This window comes from Patagioenas fasciata, chromosome 8, assembly GCF_037038585.1.
Source record: "Patagioenas fasciata isolate bPatFas1 chromosome 8, bPatFas1.hap1, whole genome shotgun sequence".
In the NCBI taxonomy this organism is placed as follows: domain Eukaryota; kingdom Metazoa; phylum Chordata; class Aves; order Columbiformes; family Columbidae; genus Patagioenas; species Patagioenas fasciata.
This window is the reverse complement of record NC_092527.1, coordinates 29127421-29142068: the sequence shown is the minus strand read 5'-3', so window position 1 is coordinate 29142068 and position 14648 is coordinate 29127421. Positions and strand designations below refer to the sequence as shown.

The 14648-nt window shown below is 47.2% G+C and overlaps 1 protein-coding gene across 1 annotated transcript; it reads left to right on the top strand.

Annotated features, from left to right (window-relative positions):
* Positions 1–1251: 1251 nt before the first annotated feature.
* On the top strand, positions 1252–12243 carry C8H10orf95 (chromosome 8 C10orf95 homolog). The gene is made up of 2 exons (XM_071811546.1): positions 1252–1319; positions 10639–12243. Exon 2 carries the CDS (start codon positions 10702–10704, stop codon positions 11374–11376), a length of 675 nt encoding a protein of 224 aa, XP_071667647.1. The 5' UTR covers positions 1252–1319; positions 10639–10701; the 3' UTR covers positions 11377–12243.
* The last annotated feature ends 2405 nt before the right edge of the window (positions 12244–14648 follow it).

Below are 14648 nucleotides of genomic sequence, written 5' to 3'. Positions count from 1 at the left end.
GGTTGCTCAGAGCCCCGTCCAGCCTGGGCTGGGATGTCTCCAGAGATGGGACACGCACCACCTCTCTGGGCAACCTGGGCCAGGGTTTCACCACTCTCAATGTAAATGTACTTAAATGTGCTTATACTTATCTCCCAATGTTTATTGACATTACATTCCATATATTTCAGAAAGTAGTGACAGTTATTGTCCTTTATTATTTAAGTTCTCTCTTTGGGGCCTTCTCTCAAAGAAGCAACTCCTGTTTCTTATGTATACGCCATCTTCCACCTTGCACCACAACAGTTGCTCCCACCCAACTATTCATAAATTTTATCAGAGAAATCTGAGGTGAAAGCCTAATTGAAAAGTAGCATCACATCCCATTACTTACCAACATTTTTGTGTATTAGACTTACTAGCATCTTCCCAAACAGGTATTTTTTTATGAATTCATAGAAGCAAGGCAATTAATCAGTCAAGAGGTTTTGTAATTAAAGAGTGATTGGTAGGTAATTAGCTTTGGCTATTGAGATCACCTGCAGCAGAGTGAGGCATTCAGCATCCATGAGGAGTGTGCTCCACTGCAGCAGTAGCGCTGAGCAGTCATGAGCTGACCTTGCAGACCAAGTCACCCTTTTTAAACCTGTGTGGGGAATTGTATCTGTAAAAGCCCATGACAGTGCAGGTGTTGAAAACAAGGTAGTGCTGATGGGAGTCATTTGTATGGCCTCTTACTTAATTACAACCTACTGGATGAGCAGTGAGTACAAATACCAGCTTAGCTGCCTGTTGCTGAGTATAAGCAAAAAAATTTGGGGGCACACAGGAAAGAAAAGGTAGGGTCTATTTCTGAAGTACCCAGCGGTGGGCTCTTTTCAACGCTATTTGGTCTGTTACTTTAAAATTTACAGTTTTTCTTTGAGCATTGCTAATAGTGTTTTGCTGCTTTGAGGAAGACCATGCAGTTTTGGTGAGCGCTTTTGATGTTGGTTTTTTTGTTGGCTTCACATGCTGGGTTTAGCTGTTCCTTTACTTGTGTCTTCTATCCTTGCTATACCTAAGTTTTTAGGTTCAAGTTCTATTTGTTTGTAAGGCATCTCACTAGCTTAGACACGTACATTGCCCTGGCTTTAGAAGTCTTGTCTACAGGCAGCTAGGCTTAAAGCTCCCTGTCTGAGCATGTAATGTAATTACTGAAGGAATGAGCTTCCTGTTGCTTCCGTTAGCTACAAGGGCATGTTCAGGCAGGTGTTGCAGCCCTGGTTACTGCGAGAAAGCTTCTGCAAGGTGTGATGTGGTATCTCAGTGTATCTCCTGGCTCTGTTGGTGTCATTAAGGTACGTCAGTGAAAAGAGACTATAGATGGCAAACTGCCTTAAGATCAGGTTGTGTACCCTACTGCTTCTTGCTTCTCAAATAAGTGAAAGCATCATCTTGGCTGTTTTTTCACAGTATGTGAGTACCTGCACACCAAACAATTGTCTGTCTCTGTTTTTTGCACTTATGATGAAAAACTAGTTTATCTTGTAATGTTTTACCAGTTGTGATAGCAAAACAGTACTAGCACTAGCTTAAATATTTGTAGGAGTAGCACACAACTGATGTGTTCTGCACTTTGCTTGGCTTTTTGAAAGCACAAATGCTAAAACCCCTCTGGAGGTTATGCCTCTCTCACCCCAGCACATCTGCTGTTTTATCTAGTAGATGCAAGTCCACATAGAGTAGCATAACTCAGTTGGGCATTGATTCATTCCAGTACTCTAGTCTGTAACTTTCCTAGCATCTCCTGCTTGTGAAAGGTACTAACGAAAATTGTTATTGTTGTGTGGTGATAAGCTTTAAGCACTTTAGTTTGGAGAGAATGACACATAAGGGCTTTTCTGAGTGATTGTGTTCTTGGAAACAGAAAATTGCCTTTTGATTCCCATTAAAAAATCAATAATGCTACTTGTGAGCTATGTTCTGTATTGTCTATAGACTGTAACAGAAGGTAGTTGAAATTTTTTTTTCTTTAATGTATTACGGAGTTGTCGATCAGCAGATGAGGCAGCTGTTTGCCTTGGGGGCTGCAATAAGAGCAGTATTCCTATGGGTAATTCTAGCTCAGATGTTTGAACTTAAGCTAGAAATACAGTGTATGTTGCTGTTGTAACAGAAGGCATTTTTATACACTAAAGAGATGATACATAATACAAGCCCAAAGTCTGGATAATCTGTTTCCTGCCCTCTCCTACTTTCTGGGGTGTTGATCCTATGAAAAGAACAAGTACAAGTGCATAAGAAGTTATGCCTTCCTCACTTCTAAACACACATCCTCAATGCAGGATGCACCAGAATGGGATCCAAGTGTCATTAAAAAGCAAATGGTTTGCTGTGACATGGGACTCTAATGGAAGAAACCTGCTGTGAGTGTGAAGCCTCTCTGGGGAACCAGGTTGTGTCACCAGCTGAGGCCTTTGTAGGGCAACAGGAGACTCTCCCAAAAACATTTCAAGGGCAAAGACTTGTAATCAGGCAGCTGAGAAAGCGGGATGCTGTGAAAGCACAAAAACAGTGTGCAAAACATCTTGTGCTGCTATGCAAACTGTCTGTGTGTGAGATAAGAAAGTGCCTGTGGGTAACTGGAGCTGGGCAGAGGAACTAAGGCTGAAGTAGAATGATTTGTCTTGCAGTGTGCAAAGTAAACAATATATAACCAGGAGGTACCAGATAATTGTAGGTGTGTCTGAAGCAATTCCTGTAGGTTAGAACCTTGCAAGGCCACCATCCAGTATCAGTAGTTCCATGTAAGGCTGAGATTGCCAAGGTAATGATATCGGAAATGCCAGACTTGATTATGGATGTAGCAAAACAGACCAATGGGGAAGAAGTAAGTAGGGGTGGATTGTCTGTTCAGGAGGAGACTGGCTGGAGGAAGAGGCATGATCATGGGAAAAAAAGTGGATCCTGAAATGATAGAAACAGGGGATAAGGTATATGAAGGAAGGATCAGCTGACTGCAGGAGACATTTGCAGATGTTAGTGAAGCCTGAGGGCCCAAACACACTGGGATGCTGCAGTGATGCTCCTTGGACAACTTGCTGGACTCTCCATCAGGTTTATATTGGGAAGATTTTGTGTGGGAGGGCAGAGCAAAGGGGGGTCGCTAGACTTGCACCCCAGTGCTAACTGGTGTGGGACAGAAGGGTGACACACTTGTAACTCAATAGCAGCCATGTGTGGTTCATAAGACTTGATTAGTAGCTTCATAGTAGTGTGTGAAATTATATAAATAACCATGAGATATTAGTGGTGTGTTATGAGGTTATTGATCATTCAATTGAATTATTGGTGTGATTGATTAATAAAAGGTAATCTTCAGAGTTGGTTGTCTCAAGACTGCAATCTGAAGGGGGATAGCTGGGCAGAAGAAGTGACAGCTGGGGGATTGTCTAGGATATTCCACTTTGGAAGCTTAAGCTAACTGATATTGAGATCTTTCTCTTTGACGAAAACGGTGTGTGGATGAAGATGATGGATACTGGATGAACTGAGTGAAAGGAGGAGCTGGGTCTGTTTGTGCAGGCTGTGATTGAACATGGCAAGGATCATTTGGGCTGTGAATCCTTTGAAGTGCAGATTAAAATATGCTCAGTTAAAGCAAAAGTAGTGTGGAGATACAGAGCTGTGTTTGGAAAAGGGTTTAGGGGAGAAAAAGGTGGTGGCTTTTGGTAGGGTGACTGAGGTCCTGAGATGTGAGGCCCAGAGATTTGAATCTTAGGTGAGAAAGACCTCTGCAGCAAAGGGTGCCTGCAGTGGTTACTAAGATGAGACTCGTGGTGGGAGCTCTAATAACACAGATGTTGGGCTGTACCAAAAGGAGGACATGTCAAGAAAGGAGAAAGCTTGGAGTGTGTCCAAAATCTAGACCTTGGTGCAGCAGACATCTCTACGCAGGGAGAGGCTGAGGGGGTGATGGTGTCAGGATCGCACTGGCAGCAGGCAGGGCTAGTTTCCAGAGCCTTGCTTGCTGATGCAGTGACCCTGTTCTAACACTCACCGTGCTTTATTCTTGGCAGTGCAGCTGTTCCAAACCTGCTATGTTATCCAGCAGCTGCAGTGAGAGCAGGAGGAGTGGTTGCTCCAAACTTCTCTGCCAGCAGCGAGTTGCATTTTGACCACTATTTGAGCAGACTTATGCAAGGGGGTGGCTTTTGTATCGTTGGAGTCGAGCAAAGGCTTGCTCTGCGATGACCAGGGCTTTTCCTGGTATTTTGACCTCATGCAGAGTCTGGGCTTTGCACAGACCTCAGAAATAAATGCCAGACCCATACTGGACTTCAGTGCTTTCTGGGAATGCTGCTTTGAATAGCTGAAACGGATCTTCTTGCTCTTCAAAAAGCCTATATATGGGGATGACTGACTGTAATACATATTAACTGCTATTTCCACAATTACCAGTACCAGTTGGGGCTCTTTTCTTCCTGGTGCATTAGTAACAGCAGGGTGAGGACTGGAGTCTTCTGGCTTCAGAAGTTAAATCTTCCCTCTTGGCTGAGCTGAGGGTGCAAGAGTTGGGAGCAGTTCTGAACTCACACCTCTTGGAGGGGAGCATCAAGTGCAGTAGGTTTTGCATGAATGTCTTCTGGGCAGGGTGGCAGCTTGCTCCCCCCTGGAGGGGGAGTTGGTGTGTCTGAGGATCAAATAGTTTGTGTTTATCTTTCAATAAAAAGATACAAAAATGTCTGGATGGGTGGGTTTCTCCTGTTTCTACTAATCTCTACTTCTAATCTCTCCAACTTGTAGCTTTACTGCTCTTTGGGGAGTCATTAAGTTCTCATTCAAAGTACCTGTTCTTTCCTGCAAAGCCCTTTTCTTTCTCATGGGCTATTTTCAAGCTACTTTCACTATCGGTGAGCTTCCTTTACCTGTTGCCGCTAGACAGCACAAGGGAGCAAGGCAAATAGCTGAACTCCTTTTCAGAGAAGCAGAGGCTGTTGCTCTCTGGCCTCACCAAACTTTCTGTCTAGAAATATCTAAGAGAGGCTCAGCATAAGGAGGCACTGGTGTGTAACAGCTGCCCAGCTCCTGGTATACAGCTCCAGCAGTGCCTGCAGGAAGCTGATTATTGCTACATGCACTGTGGCTTTGCAGAAAATGAATCGCATATAGAAATCTGTGACCATGGTGGCACTTGGGGTACAAATCTGATGGCTTCCCCTGAGCATGGAGATGTCATGGGGTGCAGGAGAGGGATAAAGATGGCCCTACTTCATCCCAGCCCACCACACAGCATCTTCCTCCCTTTCTCAGTGTTGTAAGAGCTTGTCTCTTCCAAGAAGTCAACCCTTGTCTCAGGCTGTGGTGGGCTTTGCCCAGCAAACGGGAGGCAAGACCTCTTCCCTCAGCCCTGCTTTGTGCTGCTGTCAATCCGCTACTGCCTTATGGCACCTGGTTGTACTAGGCGTAATGTGGAAGTGTTCAATGCTCCTTGGAGTGTTTTTGCTGGGCCAGTGTGGGTTTTCTTTTCTCTTGGAGAGCGCAGCAAAAACCTGTGGTGCCCTTCTAGCTTTGAAAATGGAAGGTATGTGCAAAAATCTAAAAGCGCTTCCACGGTTAAGCAGCGCTGCTGTGGGAATCTGCTCCCTGAGGTTAAAATTAAGGCCTGAAAGGACCCAGCTTGGAATGAGCTATTGCACTTTCCTTGAATTCTTGTGTTGCTGCCAGGCACATCTGGCTGAGCGCGAGCATCCCTTTTAGGAAGGCAGCCAAGTGTCTCTGTCCTACAGATCAGCCCTGGTGATGCAGCAGCAAAGCTACAGTGTTGTGCTGCATGGCTTTCTGTGCTGTGCTCCCACCACACCAAGAAGTACTTGAGGGTCCTCTCCTGAGTCAGTCTTTCTTCGAAGACCTCAAGCAGAGCATGGTCTTATGTTGCCAATAATTTGGGGGGGGAGATGACAAGGAAAAATGAGAAACTTTGTTGCTGTAATCCTCTCCCACACACTGTCTCCAGCTACTGGGATGCTGAGTGTGTGGGACTCAGACAGCAGAGCTGTGGAGGATAAACCTTTGGTTTGAGAAGGTTTGCTTTTAACCTCTCACTTCTAGAACAGTGCTTGAAGTTTTGTTTTGGTGGTGTGGTTTTGCATTTGTGTGGGTTGTTTGTGGGTTTGCTTTTTGTTTTGTTTTTTTTCAAAGGGAGGCATTTGGCAAAGCTTTGTCAGATGACAACAGTTTTGCAGAGTCTGCTCAAAATGGAGAGACTAACTGGAAATAACTCATGACTTCTTCATCCCTTGGTTAGGGGAAAATGTTGCTTTTGCAGTATTCATCCCTGTGCCCTTGGGAGTTGCTACATGGCAATGGCAACAGATCTGTGTTTTTTGTGGGGCAGAGAGATGAGGGCAAGAAGCAAGAGAAAAAGAAGGATCTGAAAGTTTGGGTTCTGGAACAGTGGAGAGGAAAAGGTAACTTAATGGAATCTCCTTGTTCTCGTTGTTTGGGAGCTGATCACAGGGCAATGGTATGAGACAAGAATAGTCTTGATTGATACTTAGAGTAAAATAGATGGCCATGTCCTCTTCTGTGGGCCAAAAGTCTCTACAGTTGTGTTGGCTGTCAGTGTGCTCCCTGAGGAAGCATCTAAGCCTGTTCAAACTGCCAGCCTGACCTGAGGACCCAGCTAACTTTGGTTGCTGCTTCAGGTGGAAAGAAGACTTGGTGACACCAGTCTCTCCACACATGTGAGATACTTGTATGAGATTTCACACATTGGATACTGTAGCACACCTTGTATGTTGGTCTGTGCCCATGCTACCATCAAGCTCACTTTAAGTTTTTCTTAGAGAATGTGTAGTCTGGCATGGACTTGAATATTTCCACTTTCCTGTTTTGTGCAGTTCACAGTGGTTTGTGTGCTCCATGACTATGAAAACAGAAAGCTCCCCAAATTCAGTGCTAGCTTGAGTGACAGTAAATCTTAACTGCCCCTAGACACGTCCAGCAAAACCACACTCTTTTGTAATCCTAGGAAGTAATTTCTGCTGCTTTAGATACTAAAACAGCCCTACCAGCCTTGGATGTTTCTGTATTAACTAGTGGTGGATTCATGACCTATAGTTACTGCCTAACAAAGCAATGAAACAAAATCTCTGTACTTGAGCTACCAAGTGTACTCTCCAGTTTTGTATTGCAAACACTGCTTGATTGCTCCATAGCAACCCAGTCTGGGTTGGCTGGCACTGAAACATGCTCTCCTTGGCAGGCCAAGTATTTTGGGAGCTGTGGTGTCAGTCCCCTTGACCTGCACCAAGACATGTGAGGAAGGAGAAGTCCTGCCAGATGGCTGGATGGTAGGTGAGGGAATTGCTGGAGTCAGCTCTGGCAAGCCCGGGGAGAGTCTGAAGTATGTTCTCACTAAGCCATGATGATGATCTTGTTTCAGTTGGCTGTGACCTTGGGAGTTTGTCTCTCTCCCTGTCTCTTCCCCTCCTTCCCCGCTTTGTGCCTGGCTTCTCATTCAGCTCCAGACAGTCTGTGTTGGATACTTTTCCATCAAGGTCAAAATTGCTGGAAAGGCTTGGAGGGAGAGGCTACCTTGTCTCTTGCTGTGGCCTTTCTTACTGGGTTGGTCCCTTGTTGCTCCCTGCTGGCAACCACAGCTCCCAGTGCCCTGGCTGGGGAGGCTTGGCTCTCAGGCAACAGACATCATGGTTCCTGCCCATACACCCTTTCAGGCTGTTGCCACCAAGGAGCTGGTGTATACTGATGGCTGTCAGTGGCTCTCAGGACCAAGGAGGCATTTAGCAGAGCTCAGCTCAAGCTTTAAGGGCTGTTTTGCCCTTTCCCGCTTGGGACATCCAGGTACCTGGCAATGGATGTGTAGAGTTTAGCAGGGTTTTGTTCCAGCTGTGATATCCTAAAACCAACCTCTGGACACTGGAGCAGCCTGAGGGTCAATATGGGCAACAGGCACTGGTGCAATGGTGGGGTAAACCATGTTGTCTGCCCCTGGGAGCAGAAGGTTGCAGCTCTCGAGGGGCAGGACAGGAGCCTTGTGCCTCCCGTATGCCTTACGATGTGGAGCAGTGCTGTGCCCTGCAACCTTGTGCTTGCGAAGGTGAGGCTGTGTCAGTGCAGTCCTGGTGGCTCTGTGCTGGGGAGTGGGCAGGGCCAGGGCAGTGCCAGACAGGTGTGCAGCAAAGCCCAGGGAAGACAGAGCCCCAGCCACCGAGCCAAGGCTGTCCTGATGAGTTTGCGAACTTCCTCTGGGGCTGTGAGGTATTGACTGCGCTGGGGCTGTCACCACTCTCCTCTGGGGTGATCTGCTTCCAGAGAAATGTCTTTGCTTCTGTGGTCAGGCATATGTCAGTGCTGCCCTGGGATGCTCCCAACCCTGCTTAGTCCTCATCTCATTCTCCTTCTTTTTGGTTTGCTTCCTCCTTTGGGCCACCCTGCCTGTTCCTCTTTTTCCAGTGCAAAATCAAAGAAATTAATAACTGTGCTCAGGCTGCCTCAGTGCTAAAACCTGAGTGATTTAGATGGCCTGTCACCCCTTCCCCTGTGACTGCAGGGAAGACCTGGGAGCACTGATGCTGCCAGCCAAAATGCAGGGTGATACAGCAGATGGTAGATGGGCCATCTGTAGCTTTTGAGCAAGAGCTGGTCATCAACTAGATAACAGCTTCTGCAGGGCTGTCCTGAACTGGCAGGAAGGAGCACACTGATCTAGTGGGAGGGCTGGGTTGGGCTTGCTTTATTTCACTCGTGGATGCAATAGCTGTGTGCTCCCTGTGCAGACCACTTGCTCTGAAACATGAAGGATCCATGGAAATTATCTTGTGGCTCTCAGCAGGGGTGCAGGACTGAACTGGATTAAGAGGCACTGAGACTGTTTAGGAGACCATTTATTCTATTTATCCACCTTGTGCTGCATTGACATACAATAACCGTCTAGATTTTTGTGGTGGTTGTGAGCAAGTTAGGTAAGCAGGGTGTTTGGAAGCTACCTAGTAGTGTCCTTTCAATAACAGTCTCATGGGAAGAGGTGTTTAGGAGCCCTCAAGGACAGAGGCACCCAGCCCTGCCATTGCCTGTGCACTGTTGTAAGCTGGGCTAAATGCTGCAAACATCACACTGCCTGCTCTCCTCCTCCCCAACACCTGCTAGTGAGCTGGGGAGACCTCAGGCAAAGCTGTTTGAGCTTGCTTTATTTTGCTTTAAGCTGTCTGAGCCTTTTTTTGTAAGGGCTTTAATGACGTAGGTTGGAGTTTTTCTTTTTTCTTTCCTCCTCTCTGGAGAGGTGGTGGCTGTGATGGGCTTTGGCTCCTAGGCTGCAGCTCTCGTTCAGGGGTACTGCCTGCTGTGGTCTAAATGCTCCTGTGCAGTTCCCCTGTACAGGGGTGGACTTCTAGCTCTGCGCTTATGGCAAAAGCAGACTTGAGCTAGTGTGGATTGCAAACCTCAAGGGACAGGAACAACTTGTGCTGGTTGAAAAACAAACAAACACATCCATTTCCATTGTGTAGTACCCAGAATTGCTTGTGGCAGTCAGGTTCTTAGGGGACATATCAAATTTCCTGTTAGGCTGAAGGAAAGCACTGAAATGGGGGATGAGTTCTGTCTTACCTTCTGGGTTGACACCTGTGTGAGAGGCAACTCTGTAATTAAGGCTGAAGCAAAAAGCCTCTACAGGATCTGAGGTTGGGAAGAAGGGGGCGTGGGGGGAGGGGACAGGAGGAAAAAGACTCCATGCACAAAAGCTTGCTGCCTTTGGATCTGTGCATGGTCTTTTCCTATTCCTGGTAGCAATTTTTTCTTAAAAAGCCCATGCTATGTACAGCTTCCCTTTCAGGCCTTGGGGAGGATAATGAGTCATGGGAGGACATTGCTTAATGCCCTGGAGGGTGCTTGGATCATCTGGTGAGGGCAGGGCAGGAACAGATTCAGCTGTGGGTCAGAGTTGCTCAAGGTAAATGCACACTTAAATGGGAATGGGGAATGATAACTAGTGAGACCAAAAAGAGACGTTTTCATGTGAGAACTTGTCAGAGGAAATGTAGGTGTTCCTGGATTTTGCTCTAGAAACAAACAGTAGGCACAGCTCTTCTTTGTGTATCGGAATAGAAGCAGTGCTTTGGGAGGAATGAGGGTCAAGGACAGCTGAAGACTTTAAGATCTCCTTGTCTGAGGAGGATGGCAGCTGAATCAATTGCAGCAAAGTTGGGCTGTGTCCTCTTTCCTCTCTCCTCTCTTTGCCTGCTTGCTTTATTTTTGCACTTCTTTCACTTGTGCTTGCCTTCCCCATTTTTATGCCTGCTCAAGGGTCTCTAGTTTCTTGCAGTCTGTCTTGCGGTCTCCCAGCAGTGCAGAGCTGTGTCATGAGGATGTGAAGCCATCTTTTCTGCCCTCAGTGGTTTTTATACCAGCTTGTTCCCATCCTTGTAACCCTGAGATCTGGGTGGGTTAAATGGTGATTCTTGCTGACCAGCCAACAGGCAGTTGCTGGCAGTGTTGCTCTGCTTGTTCTTGGCATGTTACTGCCCCGCAAGCTCAGGGAGCTCTTTTTATTAATTAATTGTTGTGTTTACAGTGCTAGGTGTATCTCCTTATTCAGCCTGGTTCTGGGACACATATAACCAAAGTAAATTTTCTCCTCCCCTCATGTCCTCACAGGTTTTGAGACTCGGCAGCCACTCTGAAGCAACGTCCTTTGTATAAAACCCCAGCTGCTGTACCATGTACCAGTCTGGCTTTGTGCCACGGGAGTATTACCCAAATGTGATCCCACCTTCTGCCTATGCCTACCCACCACTGCGGGCTGGCAGAGCAGAAGACATGACCAACTCCATGATGTTCCCTCCCATCCATGTGCACAACTTCTACAGCCGACCCATCACCTTCGTGGTAGACCAGAATGGCTACCCTGACTATGCAGGAGGTCAGGTGGAATATCATCATCTCTACAGTGCCTCCCATCCTTACTTCCGTCCATACTATGCCTGGCACTTCCCTCCGGTGGTCCCAATCCCTCTTTACAATCCCTATGCAAACTACAATCCCTACACTGCCTACCAGAGGTCAGATCAGTATCGAGACACATGGCCAGAAGGCTTCACAATGAGAGGGGAGCTTCAATGGGGGAAGCTTGGAAAGGTGTTTGGACCAAGGAAAGACCTCCCAGAGTTTGTGAAGGATGATCTTCGAAGAGTTTATGGCACCTACCCACGGACCAATGTCTCCATAACCTACCGGAAAGGGGAGTTCTTGATCAAGGGAGACCCCAAGGTAGGAGGGCAGGAATATGCAGTAGAAAAAAAAGTCATCCAGCGGGCTGTGACCCCCAGTGCCAGTGAGGCAGATGACAGCAGTGAGGACCAGAACCATAAGAAGAAAAAGAAACTGAGACGTTGATGTAGTCAGTCACCCGATGGACAGATGCTCCAGAGCCCTCATGGGAGCCAGCTAACAGCTGTTCTTGGTGCTGCTGGCAAGTAGCACAAGCAACGGATGCCACCACTCCCATTGGCTTTTAATTATTCTACATCCTCCACAAGCTTATGGCAGATTTACCCTGTTTGCACAATGCCCATCCTGTGAAGAAACCACATGGCACTTGACTGCCTGGGATCTGCTCTTTAGTCCTGGCTTTCAGATGAATGTTTGATTTTTCACTGGTTTGGTTGAGTAGTCACAGTCTGGTGTGGGGACATCCAGACAGCAGCCCTTGATGAGAAAATGGGCCTCTTCCTACCCTGTCCAAGGGAAGCTGGCTCCCTTCCTGGCACTCAGTTAAGGAGATCAAAGCAGAATTTCCTCCAGGCTGGGGGCAGTGTAGATCCCAGAGGAGAGAGGGGTTCCTGAACACTGTAAAAAAAAAACCCAATTTTCTGCATAGATTTTCACTGCTGTTTATGACCATACCATTGTGCTTAATCACCATGTGATGCCTGTACACAGCACTTCCCTACATGCTGGCAGAAGATCCTAGTGCACCCGTCCTCTTGCACTTGGTAAACTGGTGGCCAGTTCTCCTGGACATGTGTCCTTCTGAAGTCATTGCTTGAAGCCCTGCTTTGGGTCTGCCTTGGCTCTGGGTGGGGGATCTGTCTCTACAGTGAGGTTGCCACAGTGAACCACAGCACTTCCACAACTTGGTCTCTTGTAAGGGAGTTGTGCTGGAAACCTGGAGGGTCGTGAGGGGCTGGGTCTGACTTACTTGCAATCTTCTTTACCTTTTAAATGGTTATAAATAAACAATAAAAATTCCTCAAATGCAAATACTTACATTTCTGTTTTTTAGCTGGCTGACAGCACTCTCTCCTGTGAACAAACTGTGACCTGATCTGACACATTTTTCAAAGTTGGGGAGGACTTCTGACTTGTTGCTCTTGCCCAACCATGGTGGGTTATTCTGCTTGGCAGCACGCTGCTTTGCCCCAGTTTGTGGCTTGACAGCTTCCTCTTTGGGGACCAGCAGGGGCTTTCTGAGTGTACAGGAGAAATAGGGATCTGCTCTGCTCCCCTGTAGCCTCCCCCTGACATGCCACATGGGAGAAAGGCCACCTAATGCAGGAGGGAGCTGGGTGCTCCCCATCTGCATAGCAAAGCAGAGAGTCTATGAGTATGAACTTGGAAGCCCTTGGTAGCTCTGAATTGCTGTAAGGTCAAGGCAAGTGATTTTTTTTTTTTTAATTAATGCAACAACTTTTGTTTGTTTAAGCAATTGCCAGCATGTCTCAGCAACTATCTGGATTTTCCCTTCCCTAATCAGCTTCTTGGAAATGGGTTCACTCTGCTGCCAGATAAAGCTCTGAGAATGCTGAACCAGAAAAACTGCTGCAGAGATCTCAACAAGCTGATGCTCCTTGGCTGTGTTGCAAGAGGTGGCTGTGGGACTTACTGAATGGGCTGGGAAAAGTCTCCACTAATGACTGGTGGCTAACCAGTGCTCTGGTGGGGTGCTGGAAGGAGTCTCCTCCCTGTCCTGTGTATCTGGTGCAGGACACAGCTGGAGATGGATGCTGCCTGCCTTGGGAAGTGGCTGCTTTAGCTGAGATCCTGGAGCAGCTGCAAACCAGCTTCTGGGCAAGGTGGGGGGGAACATGGGGTTTACCCTGTGGTGTTGATTGGATGCTACATAAAGTATTATTAAATAATTATTATTAATTTATCTTAAATGCTGCTCCTCCAGCCAATACATTCCTGCTGGCAGCTTTGAACTCTCTTATAGTGGAAAATGTCACCAGAACTCAGGGCAGGCAGCCAGGGTCTCCCAGAAGTAGACGATAGATGTGTGGAGAGGCTGTTGCCTCTGTGAAAGCTTTCTCCAAATAACTGTCCCTGCTGGGGATATCTCCTTAAACAGGACAGGATTGGTATAGTTAATCTTCTCTGAAGTTTTGTTTGGTTTTGCTGCCTGGACTCTGAGCAGGAGATTGCTGGGCACACCCTGGCTGTGGTTCTTTCAATGTGTGTTCTTAGTAGAGGTTTACAGCTGCATGCAGTACATCAGGAACCAGCAATGTATTTATTTTCTGAAGTGGCATTTCAATTCCAGACAGAAGGAAACTCTTCCATAGCTAGATTATTTTTCCCCTTGAGGGAAAGCCTGCCGCAGATCGCCACCATCTCAAGCAGCTCTCTGAACACAGGGTTTCTCGTGGTCACTGTAACTCACCTCCATCCCTACTCTGGTCTCTGTGTGGGAGCAAAGATTTAACACATTCCTTGCAGGAACAGCTCACAGTTGCCTTGTCTTCTTGAAGGTTTGAGGCTCATTTGCTGCCCAGCTGCAGAACTGAATCCATAGGGCATTTTTAGAGGCTTTAATGCCTATGGAATTCAGTTCTCAGAGCCAAGCAGCCAGTGCGAGTCAGCTTCCCCTGGCCCTAGCCGGCTGCGTCTCCATCTGCAAGAGGGGGAAAAAAAATGGCAAAAAGCTCATAGTGTTGCTGACACAGTGCAGGCACTGAGCTGACACAGATTTTTGCAACTGGGAGCTGCTGCAGGGAGAGAACTCTGGCACTTGGCACTCCAGAAGTGACGTACACAGCTACAGCTTTCTTTGGAAACCTTGCTCAAGTTGGTTGCTATTTTTTTCCCCTGCTTCCACGTGTCACCCTGCAAAGCTTCAGGTCAGCCCTGAGCTCTGTAAATCTGCTGGAGCTGTAAGAGAAATTCCATTTTTTCCAGATGGGGCTGATATTCGCAGATGCATTGGGAATCCCACCTATGTATTTGCTCTGTGTGTGGGTGGTAACACGTCTCTCAGTCTAAGCTGTTCCTCTGTGTTTGCATCTGAAAATGGGGAGCAGCCACTGTGTGGGGATGCTCAGCACTGTGGGAACAGCCTGGTGCTCCCGGGCACCAGCCCTCTGCTGCATTCATACCAAAAGCAATGCTCATGGGAACCCCTGGAACTGAGATGTGCCAGCTGATGGATGGAAATAGTCTGTGCAGCAGGTGGTACCACAGGAGGACCACAAGGCTCAGGGAAACCTGTATATTTGAGACTGGGAAGGCACAAAGGGTAATTCTGCAGCTTAAAATGAAACGCTGAAAGGACTTTTCCAGGCAGCTCACTGAGCAGATCCACAGAGGGATCAATCTCAGTCTGGGCCGAGTTGGGACATGCTGGTGCATCCTACAACTATGCACGTGCCCTTTGCTGTGCACTGCCCTCA